The sequence below is a fragment of the Aricia agestis genome, chromosome Z (genome assembly GCF_905147365.1).
Source record: "Aricia agestis chromosome Z, ilAriAges1.1, whole genome shotgun sequence".
Classification (NCBI taxonomy): Eukaryota; Metazoa; Arthropoda; class Insecta; order Lepidoptera; family Lycaenidae; genus Aricia; species Aricia agestis.
Genome location: NC_056428.1, coordinates 27,742,878 through 27,755,550, shown reverse-complemented (window position 1 = coordinate 27,755,550; position 12,673 = coordinate 27,742,878). Strand labels below are relative to the sequence as shown.

At 32.4% G+C, this 12,673-nt stretch overlaps 1 protein-coding gene across 2 annotated transcripts in view; it reads right to left on the bottom strand.

Moving 5' to 3' along the window:
• Positions 1–12,673, bottom strand: part of LOC121739394 (calcium-binding mitochondrial carrier protein SCaMC-2) — a 62,549-nt gene extending 49,876 nt beyond the window's left edge. Inside the window, exons 1-4 of one of the 2 annotated variants that reach the window (XM_042131843.1) lie at positions 12,265–12,673; positions 8,389–8,512; positions 7,421–7,508; positions 5,727–5,753 (exon numbers count right to left, since the gene is read on the bottom strand). In XM_042131843.1, coding sequence (XP_041987777.1) covers positions 5,727–5,753; positions 7,421–7,508; positions 8,389–8,512; positions 12,265–12,438 — 413 coding nt within the window. In that variant the 5' untranslated portion in view covers positions 12,439–12,673. The remainder of the gene's footprint in view (positions 1–5,726; positions 5,754–7,420; positions 7,509–8,388; positions 8,513–12,264) is intronic. The other variant, XM_042131844.1, reaches the window with a different exon arrangement.

Below are 12,673 nucleotides of genomic sequence, written 5' to 3'. Positions count from 1 at the left end.
GTCCGTATACGAAATTTTGCCGATTTCGCTGATTAACAGACGGGATTTAACAGTTAAAATACAGTATTTTTATAAGTTTTAATGCACAACATGTAAGATCATTTCAATTATAATCTAATGTTGGAGCTAGATTTTTTTTAAAGTATTTTTAAATAATCCAACTCAAACCCTCGACAGTTTTGTGATTTTTGCTGTAAAAGGTTTAGAATATCACCTGTTTATGGATTGTATTGACGTCTTAACGGTATGAAAAAAATACAATGTACTATTGAGAAAGTCGTCTATACAATGTTGGAGTTACTTTTTACCACTTTAAAATGAAATAGTTGAGTAAAAAAATATGTAACTCGGCAAAATTTTAGAGAAAATGGGCAAAGAATTGCTGTTAATTTCGGCAACTTGGAGCTGTAATTCATAAAAAGAAAACGACAGAAATAAAAAATTTAATAAAATGAAAACCTGATATCTATATATATAAAAATCAATTGCTGTTCGTTAGTCTCGCTAAAACTCGAAAACGGCTGAACGGATTTATCTTATCTTGGTCTTGAATTATTCGTGGAGGTCTAGGGAAGGTTTAAAAGGTGAGAAAAATTCGAATAATTGCCGGGAAAATCCTCAAAACAGCATTTTTCTATTTCCCATACAAACGTTTTCTAAATAAAATGGAGAGTCAATTTGTAATTTATTACCGCTGCATAAAGTTCAAATTCGCGTGCGCGTTGGAGGACCTAATATCGCGTTCTGAAACTCAACAAAAGTGAAAGTGAATCGCGAACGCGACAAAATTGCATAGTCTCAAAATACATAGTACATAAATGAAGTGGTGATCTGATGAAGTATCCGTAAGTAATCGAGGGAACTCCTCAAAACTTATAGGGAAACATGTGGTGACTTCGGTTTCGTGAGAAGTATTCTAAACATATGCTACCAACAAGTAAGATTTTGCACCGAGATATACCTGGTATACCGTGGTTCGGGAGGTGCTGAGAGAACTCCTGATTCTTTATAGATACAAGTTTGGGAGTTTCGACGTTGTTTTAAGAACAGAAAGCATATGCTACTATGCAAATTACATTCATCATCATCATCATCACTACCATATTATACCATTTCATATTCTTTTAGATCGAGACTCGAGTTTGTCAAGCGATAGTTAAAAAAAATCTATACCTACCTAATATTATAAACCTGAAGAGTATATTTGCTTGAACGCGTCAATCTCAGGAACTACAGGTCCGATTTAAAAACTTATCTCAGTGTTAGAGGTAGAGTAAGACTATAGGCTATATTATATTATCACGCTAAGACTAATACGACCGAAGAAACTCAGGAAAATGTGGGAAAAACGGGGGAAATATTTTTTATGGGAAAATGTACGGTTTCTGTAACATTCCTAATTTACGCGGGCGAAGCCGCGCGGGACATCTAGTTGACAATACAATTATTGCTCGTCTAGGCGGCCGGTTAGTCATAAAGTGGCATTTTATTTGAATTTTTGTTGGGCGCGGTCGCTTGCAACAAATATCGGAAAGTCAACTAAAATAATAAATTTTTACATAAGTAACTGCTATACATTTTAGTCCCCTGACTTAGTCAGCAAAATAATATAATGTAGTATGTACATTGTACAAGGTCTACTTGTCTTTGGCAGGCACATATGAAAAGTCACATGAGATTTGAGAAAGACTGCGGACCTCGAGTATATAAAACCAGCGTTTATTAGTAAAAAGAGGTAAGAGGATAATGCGACCACGTAGGCGATCACGGAAGACCGGGGACAGCGACGAGTGACGACCGTCGCTGTCAAAACCTGAGTGGTCCCTTTCCCTTATTTTTTGGCATCGCACTGAGATTAAATATGATTTTTTTAAAGATTTTATTGTCTAGCGTTTCTTTTATGTTCTTTCCTTTTTGCTTTGATTTTTGTGACTGTGTAATGTTTAAAAAAATATTGCTTATGTTCTATGCCTTCGGTTTTGTAAACTTCTTAATATTGTCTTAAATGAAACTTAATATTAAAACTGTATACAGTATAGCTTTTGCGTATGTACTATGTATAATGTAACACAGAATTTATTTTGGTAAACCTTCTCACCAACGTTAGGTTTATAGGCATTAATCGTTAAGAGGAGTCCACAACGCCCTTTTTTCCACACAAACATTGTCCCCTGTTTCCTCCCTGGATAATGCTAGTAGAGTTATAATTTTTTTCATGAATATTTACGGCCACGAATACAATGTTCCTATGTTTTCTTTTTTTTCATAATTTAATTATTAAATAAGATGTGAACGTTCAAAAACCCAAAAAATGACCAGAGTTTCCGCTGTGTTCAAACATCCAGAAAACAGATTTGGCTAGATTTTACAAAATAAAACATAGGAACACAGTTCAAGCTTTTCTTTAATCTTTAAAGAAAAAGTACTTAAGAGGGCGACTAACCCCAAAAATCAAACATCGTCCTTCTCTCTTCACGCTCTCGCCCGTCTTTCATATGCCAGGTGAAACAGAACGATGCGGATTCATCGCCAAATTAGTTTTTTCTCAATAACTCAATAAATATACAACATTTTAAAAATCCGCTAGGTCGATCTCTCAATGATAGAATTTTATACAATGTGTTAAAATATTAACTTAGTTCAATGCACGGTTATGGCAATAAATGAAAAATTCGTGAAAAAAAATCACAAAGATGCATCTAGCATCTTTGTGATTTTTTTCAATCGAGAAAATTTTAAGATATCGTGTTTTTTGCTCAGATCGAATTCTCGGAAATATAATGTAGTATCTAATTTAAAAAATGAAACAATTCGGGGCTTATTTTCAAGTATAAAAATTAATTATAAAATCGACACTTTAGGTTAAGTTTTGGAGATGGAATCAGGGGACAACGAATCGTTGATTTTCTGCAGCAGTTGTCTCTATCGCGTTCTGCGGTATAGGCTTGAGGTAAGGGAGACAGCTATAGATATTACACGTACTTTTTTTTCATTTCTCTAGCCCCTGGTGTACCGTGTATCCTCTTAAGTATATAATTAAGTAGTAATTGTATTGTGAAAATTATTCTTGCCCTTGAATATTTCTATTGTTAGTTATTCTTGTACATTCGTTGCATACATGTTTTTATCAAATAATCAGAAGATATTCCATCAAAATTGTGATAAATCTGTACGATACTTAGCCTGCATTATTGGGACAAAGATATTATGTAAATCTAAGATAACTATTTATCTCAAATCAAGGACAACATAAACATTTATTTTTTTACCAGAATCATTTGTGCATATTTACAACTTTTTATAGTTATTGATAACGGAAGGAGAGAAGGAATACAACTCCCTTACTTAAAATTCCCTTACATTGTGTAACCATAAAGTTGTATATTATTCAATATGTAAGTATAAGATAGACACAGCATTGTGTAAAAAGTATGAAGTATATATACACAATGTAGAAATATCTACATTGTGTATATATACTTTATACTGTGTATATAAATAATGGATTTCATGTAAAATTGACTCTTTTACCGATTTTGAACTATAGTCTGTCAAAAAAGTGAAGAAATTAAAAAGTGGCAACATCGTAGTGTCATCCCTTTTTTTCCTAGATTGATTTGAGAGGGATAACACTACGATGTTGCCATTTTTTGGGCTCCGTACCCAAAGGGTAAAAAAAGGACCCTATTCATAAGACTTCGACGTCTGTCTGTCCGTCTCTCGTCTCCAGGCTGTATCTCAAGAACCGCTATAGCTAGAGTTCTGAAATTTTCACAGATTGTGTATATCTGTTGCCGCTATAACAACAAATACTAAAAACAAAATAATATTAATATTTAAGAGGGGATCCCATACAAAAAACACAATTTATGGCCTATTTTTTTTCTATAACGGTACGCAACCCTTCGTGCGCGAGTCCGATTTGCACTTGGCTTATATATTTTTTTTATTTCTTCACTTTTTTGACAGACTATATATTGTGATCAGTGATCACGGAGCGATTAAATATTCGTTCATAGACATTTCGCTCTCACTAACCTGTGGAACGAATTTTTATGCAGAGTAAAAAAAATGACAATATTTTAGGGTGTGTATGTGTCCCGTCTATAGAGTTCACTGTAAAAGTTTTAGTACTGAAAGAGCAATTTTTTTTTTACTTGTATGGGCAATGGTTCAACGGCATGAGTTTGCTCTTATAAAACAATAAAAATGCTTTTTCAGCGCTGCCACTTTCATAGTGAACTCTACACTGTAAACAGGTGACTTATACACATCCTAAAGAATTATCACTTTGTTTTGTTACACCTGTGTTTGTACGTGAATAAAAAAGAAAAGAACGACAAAACGTTAAGAATTTTCACTTTAAAACGTTAAGAAAATGTACATTTTGTAACAATAATTGTAGTATTCAGTATTCTCTATTACGTAATACATTCTATAATAGTCCATTTGAAAACATTCCTTTTTATATTTAACATTTTATTTTAGATCGCTTGCCAACTCTCATGAGTGTAACATTGTTACAATCAAATTATATCTTAATAAAAAAAATTCAAAAACAACACAACAAACTTATCAAAACTGTCAATTTTCAAATTTTTCAAACTAGTAAAAACTACCTGTTATAATTATTATCAAATATCTGATGTAAATTCAGTATAAAACTCAAACATAAAGTGTACATGCACAACAGTAAGCAATGGGCGGAACTATAGCCAGATCAGAGTAAATTTACCACGGAGTTACTTGTGTCATTGGCCTTAAATGAGGTGTGATAAAATCAGGTATATTGGGAATATGATCTAGCTTACTTATAAAAAATAATAATTTGTGTAATTTTTTTATAAAAATTGTATCTCTGACCCATAAAGGTTTTTTTAGTTTAAGAAATTTTCTTCGGCCTTAACATCTATTATCCCCTTAGTAAATATTTCTACTGAAGAGAGTACATAAGACAATGGATATGGTACACAATAAAATTGTACCTTGTATGTGGTTGGTTAAAAAAAATGATAATTAAGGAGAAAATATTGTACATAACAATGTACATTGTTTATTAAGGGTGGGTTGTACCAGAGGTGTGATTAAAGTTAAAGTAATGGTTATAGTTAAGGCTAAATTTAGCTTTAACTTGAACCTTAACTTTGACCGGAGAAATTGACCGATGACAGCTGGTCCACCAAGGTTATAACTGAACGTGGGCAGGGGCGCTGCTGGTAAAGGAGAACTGTCAATAATGGCGTTTTTGTATGATGTCAGCGTTAGTTCCTTTTTTCGCCACGTGCATTTAAAACCTTGTCGAGCTCTATGATCATGGTTAAATATGGCGTCTTGATGGCGTCCATTATTAACTTAAATCAAAGATTTGTCATTTTGCATTGTAGTTAAAGTTACAGTTATAATTAAAATTGGTTGGTGCAACCCAACCTAGGAGTAACATACTCAAACTTAACTTTTTAATAAGTAAAAGGGTCTTTCTCAAACAGTGAATCATATGCCTAAACTATCCATTGCTTTTATCACACATTACAAAAGCCATATCACAGCCCACAGGTAAAATAATTCTGAACCGTCTGTGTACATAGTTATTGATTTTTCTTAAAGTGTTAGCACTTAAACATTACACTATTGTTATAGAACATTAAGTGGGAAGTGTACTACACACTATTTTGTTATTTTCAACACAATGTACATAATATACAATGTTTATGTACATTTACACTTACCACCAATATTTTGCGTAACCAGCTCTTCTGAAAAATGATATATATTTTCAATGAGTTGTCATACTTAATGACATATTTTTGTAAGATCTATTTGGTAGGCCTTTCCCGGTATTTTAATTGAACTTTTTTACAGCTACTTTCAATCCCAAATTGTTTCAAACACAAAAGTATTATTCTTATACAGATTGTTACAAAACTAAATGATAATAATAATTAGGCGTGTGTATTGTGTATTATAATATATGTCCCTTTTAATAGAGTTAACTGTGACAAAAGCAGCAGCAGAAAGGTTTGGTATTTCCTGAAGAAACATAAAAGTCAAAAGTAAATCTTTCAGCATTCAGCGCAGCTATTTTCTCAGTGAACTTTATTTAAAAGGAACACAAACACACTTAAAGTATTATCACCTTGTTTTGTTACACCCTGTTTAAGTCAAAGGTTAAACAACATATTTTTGGAGCTTTGATCAATCAGATCAAGGTAATGAAACCTAAATTCGCTTATAAGGCTGACATTCTTAATTTTGCATAGATCTATCATCTATCTCAGCGGTCGGCAACCTTTTGGCAGGCAAGGGCCACAAGGTGGAAAAACAAACTAAAGGCGGGCCGCAGGCCTCATCGTATTAACCCTAAAAGCTCAGTATGCCTACACATAATGAAGGTAAATAAGTTTAGTGTTTGTTATAAAATGACACAAACAGCTACGTTCTTAAGAGGCAATTATTACTGGCAATATTAGAAAACACTGTTTTTGATACGTCATATAACTTATTCATAGCACATTCACGGGCCGCAAGTAAGACGTTCGCGGGCCGCGTGTTGTCGACCGCTGTTCTAACTTATAAGTTATAAGTGAAAATTGATATTACCTGCAAGTAATGGTCGTCATAATTATGTCATTTAATATTATCGATAAAGTTCCTGCTCAACCAGCTTAATACTTTGCCTTAGCATTAGGAACTAGGAAGCCATAATATTTAATAAAGAAATATCTTCGGAAGCCTGAACTTTACAAGTACCTATAGAAGCTATAGGCCATATGAACATAATATTATTTGCGTACACGCGATTCAATGCTAAGCGACTTTCATTGTAAGCCAACTTTGTCGTTATAACGTACATTATAATATGTACTTGCTATAATAAGTAAGTTGTTATATAACCAATATAATTATTCGCGCATCGCCCACCATAATTCTATATGACGCATTAGGTACTTACTAGATGACGTAACCACATGGATGCCTTTATATTCGGAATTTATTCATTATACGGATCGTATTTAGTTAAACCTAGCAATAATACAATGGTGTGATTCACTCCGTATGGACAACAAGACATATAGACATTTTGAGATTTTATATAAAGCCATGGTTTGCACGATAGAATCTACTTAAGTATACGCAAAATTTTGATTATAAAATTAATTGACTTGAGAGCACCTTGAGAGAGAAAGATATTTGCGTTCAGCAAAAAATTGTATTCATGGTGTGACCTAGTAACTCAGAATGCATTAATTAAGTTTTAAAAGCTAAAACTTGAGCTGATTCTCGTTGAATTTATATAAGTAAGTATATTTTTATGCCAAGCATCAAGTCCAGTCCACGTAAGTCATTCTTTAACATCCGTAATCGCATAGCAAAATTCGCAATTAAAACAGTTATAATATTGCAAAGTAGAAATATTTCTCACCTTTTCAGTAGATTAGTAGCTTCATTTCTACCAATCGCGATACCCAGATCAGCAAAAGCCGATATAAGTTCTTCAAGATCAACTTTGCCTGAAATAATGTAAATATGTACCTAGTTTATAATTTTTCATTTTCATTTCATTATAATTTACATCAGTAATAAATAAACTTTTTGATATGCATAAAATCATGAGTATTTTGTAAATATGCATACAATGTTTGTAGCGCTATGAATATAATAATTATGACAATAATATGCAATGTGACTTGAACAATATCACGTATTGTATAAATTACGCAGCGTAATATTCTTGGCCATCTAGGGTTATTATTGAACATCGAGCGCCTTCATACCCCAGTCAAGTTATTAGACATTTGAGGTTGCATAAATAGGTACGCACCAAGCTGAAAATCGGTAAAATTGTTTAGAACATGATTAAAAATTAAATTTGAAAGTTCCCCATAATTCCCTTGTGTGGAAAAAAAATACCCAAACGACGATTGCAACTTTAACAACTTTTTTAATCGTTATAATATTTGAAAAAAGGTGGCTCGTAGGAAAATATATTGGTACCTACATTTCTTGTAGATAATTTTATGACCTACAATTTTGTGTCAGGCATTTTTATGAAAAGCCTTTACCGTTTTGCTAAAAATCGTGAAAAACTAATTTTTTGGACCTTTGACCTCGGGTAAAAAAAGTTCCTTAAAGGGGAACTAATGGGGGACTTTCAAATATCATTTATAATCATATTCTAAACAATATTACCGATTTTCAACTTGGTGCAACATCAATCTTCTTGACTCCTCAGTCAAGTTAGATATACTTACTTATTATGAGTTCAATAAAATCAAAGCGTGATATTGACAATAAAATTGCTTGTCTACAGTTTTGCATCAGTTTAAAAAACAATAAGTACCTACTATGAAAATAAATTTATAAACCTATTCATATTCTGGTAGAACTTACCATCTTTGTTTTTGTCAAGATGGGAGAATTGCAGCCGAAGGTTTTTTTCATGTTCTCGTACATAATGTATGAATTCTGAGAGAGTAACATCCCCTGGATCTTTTCCAGTTTTAGCGAGAAACTTCTGTAAAGTAACACAAATTTATTTTTATGTATTAGTAGATTTGACGACTAACCCTCTCACTTATAATAATTACACAGACAATAACTACAAGTTTTGAGTGTGCTGTGTGTATAAAGCAAAGGAGGGTTGCAAAATATTTTTCCTATCATAGAAAAGGTTGAAAAACACTGGTTTATTCTCTATTAATTAGTCACAGAGTAAGGCAAAATATTGGGGGATATGCAGTATTACTAAATAAAAACATGAATAATATCTGATAGAAATCAATATCTTCAATCATTCACACCCTCCACATAAGAGTGAGAAATATATCACTATTCACTTCCTCTTTTATTCACTTTCAAACCTATTTATAGTTGATCTTAAATTGTTATTTATATCACCCTATAATTTCATTAAAGATATCTGTAAGCTACAATGGCCTTAGTACAGGATAGTTTCTTTGGAATGGATTAGGAAAACATAAAAATACATCAATTTATATACTAGTTTTTATACTGGATTACTAAGATTATAATAAGGGTTGCTAGGTGATAAAACCTTATTGCCAGCCAGATTAGTTGGCTTGGCTCAACAACATGATTACTGATATACCCTCAATAAAATCCTAATGTGGTTGTGTCTGGATTTATCTGGCCATCTTAGTTGATTGATTATATGAATGCCAAATCTTTCCAATTATTCTCTGAAACATTGCTTTCAGCCATCCCATTATACTTATAGGTCTCACTAACATACTATTTATCTAGCATAATATTATTATCAAATGAAACGGTTATACTAACATATTTAATTACCTACAGGGGAAGGAAAACCTATTTATATTATAAGGGTGAATCAACTATTCTTTTTTACTTATCACTATAGGGAATCATCTTAATTATACATTTAATTTTATATCAGTAGTTTCAGCACCGATTTTCGTTGACTTTTTGAGCGTATTTTGGGAAAAAGTCGTCACGTTTAATTAGTTGGATTTAACTTTTAAAATATAAATAATAATTTAAGATATTGATAGATCAAAATACTTTATTCATAGACAAAGTCGTAATGAATCAGAAAAGGTCTTCCAAAAAGGTATGGTTTGAACAGAAACACAAAAAATATTGTGTTATTTTTTTTTCTCTTTATATGTTCAAAAATTAGAATACAGATTTTATCTATTTATTTTATTTATTTAAAGGCATGGTAGCTGAAAACGGACGTAAATAACGTTAGTAAACCAAACGGTTAGCAAATTTAGTTAGAAGGTAAGCATCTTAGTAACAATTGTCTCCTGGGTAACGACAGGGGAATCATTACCCAGGAGACATTTACACATATTTTATTTTTTGTCAATGAATATAAGAAATCTAAAAATTTCAACAATATCCAGGAAAACTAAGACATTATATCCATATATAACCACAAAAATTTATTGAAATTATTAATATATTTACCTTAATTTCGATGCTACCCCACAGCTCGACAATAAAACTCGCTGCCTCACTCAGAGTCTCAGATGAAATTGCCGATCAATTAGCGAAATTAAAGTGGCGTGACGAGTATCAGGTGAAACCCAAAAAGGTTCCCTACTGTCCAGCTATTTAAGGGCTGTGTCTGTCGCACTTGCCCCACCTTATGTGTTGTGAAACAGCAGACCAGCATATTTTAGTTTTGAAGGGGACAATTTTGTTAAAGTCAAATTATCAAATAAAAAAGAACTAAGTAGCCTATAATTAAAGTTTTATGAACCGTTACACATTCAAATACGTATTCGGAATGTTAAAACAGCCTTTGCTTTGGAACTTTTTGTCATAATATTAAATTCAATACATCGATTTGTCAAAAGCACAACAGAAATTTATATGAAAGTGAATTTTCGTCGGTGGGGACATGTAAGTTATTATATTTTTCAATAGAAAATGTCCATTAATCCCTACGTTAATATGATGGCAGTAGTTTTGATATACATATAAAAGCAGTTATTGTTATTATTGCCAATAGTTTTGTCACCAGAGCATTCCAATTGTGAGGGACAGGTTTTGGCAAGGAAAAGTTGATCCACCCATATAATAACCATATTATAGTACATTAATATGAATTACTGAACAGAGATGTATTGTTCTGAAAATAGCATGTAATGTAATTTGCTTGTTACATATTATATGAAGCCATTTAGGTATAATTTTAAGTATAAAATCTACTCAAACATTATTTGAGAGAAAATTTAACATCTAATTGAAATAAATGGAATATACTTAGATGTAACATATTTTTCAAAGTTGTCTAAGTTAACTGAGATAAAAAAATAAGTGAGTAGATATGTTGCAACAGTCACCTTTTAGGGGGATATTAGATTATCATATATATTGGATCTGAGATCATTGCATCAATGATATTGGATAATGTAATATAGACATATGATTCATTTCTTCCTTGATCATAGATTTTTGACATTTGCTGAGAGATTGGATCCAATACGGTCATAGATGTAGGTGTTGCCAGTTATTTAATATAAAAAAAGAGTTTTTAATTTCTTGTTTGTTAATATGTTTCAAATAATGTAATGTAATTATTTTTCTAATTATATATAAAACAAGCCATATTAAAAATGACGATGTCTTTTGACACATCAAATTCTCGGAGATCTAGTAACCCTGACGTCAATATCTGTCAACGTTAGCGCTCTCCATTGGCCATTGAAACCACATATGACGTAAAATAGGATCAATGAAATATGATAATGTAATAAGCAGATATGATCAAATGATCATATATATTGGATCCTATATATGATCATAGAAATGATCCAATATAAATGATAATGTAATACCCCCCTTAGACTAAAGTTACATTACACTGTCAGCCTGGCATCAGTTCAGTTCATCAGTCTCAGATTGACACCACAATGATGACCGGAAACTACATAATAAAAAAAAAAATTAAATTCTTTAGTCACTTAGTTACACAATAATTCTTTTGTCAGTCTAGTTCAGACTGTTGTACTGAGCTGATGCGAGACTGACCATGTAACCTTAATCTTTCAAATAATCTACACACTTAACTCATCAACTCCCAAGCGACACCCAGGTGCCAAATAAAAATTGAATATCTATTGCGTCTGTGATTCCCACACACACACACAGGTATGACGACAGTAACACTGAAAACGACAACTTGGTGGTATGTGCCGTTAGCATACTGTGGGCTCAATATTGGCTAATGTATCTATTGGGTAGTGTCTTTGGGCAGAAATTTATGTAGGTAAGCTATATATTAAGACATGAGGGCTTATACCTGTGATCATACAATACTAATTAAATGAAATAAGATAATATTAATAGGGATAGAATTAATGAAATTGACTATCTAGCTGTAAAGATCTATAAGCTTTTTACTCTATCAAGGCTAATACAATTCTGATACTATTTGTATTAAACCTATTGAATAACATTTTCCTGTTAGCAGATAGAATAAGATTGTAATGACAAAATATGAAATGGAAATAGTACATTATGAAAACACTTTACTGAAACTAGCAAGAAAAAAAGGGAAGTAGGTACCATACATGGATTTGGCGAAATTAAGAAAAAGTTCGTAATTTGGTGCTCCCTGCTGACGTGACCAGAAGAGAAAGTGAGAACACCCGACACCGTTAGATTTTGAACAGTTACATTCAATGATATTCTATGTTACTAACGTCTTTTGTAAGACATTGCTACTCTAGTATTTTAGAAACTCATTGGTTACATTGATATTAACATTCTAACCTCTGCATAACTCCGGTTGATGTGCGGTGCCAATTCCTTCAGGGCCACAGACAAGTCATGGATGTCAATTTTACCATTTCCATCGGCATCTAATTTAGAAAAGAGTTTTTCTAGCCTTTCTTCGTCTTCTTTTGGCAATTCCTGTATTTCCAACGGTGGATGACACTGCACCATGGTGTCTATCGTTTGCGTAAGTACTAGAGTTCAATCGAAACAATTCAATTGCAAAAAGTCGCGTATTGGCATACATAACTTTAACCTAATTACTATAATTATTGTCCAAAACCATTTTTATGGATTCCCAAAGACTTTCCATTTCAGATGAATCCCAAGACTTTGACAGATCTTTTCTATTCGAGTGTGTTGCAGTGTGTGTGAGTTTCTTCTCGTGCGAATAAACTCAAACACG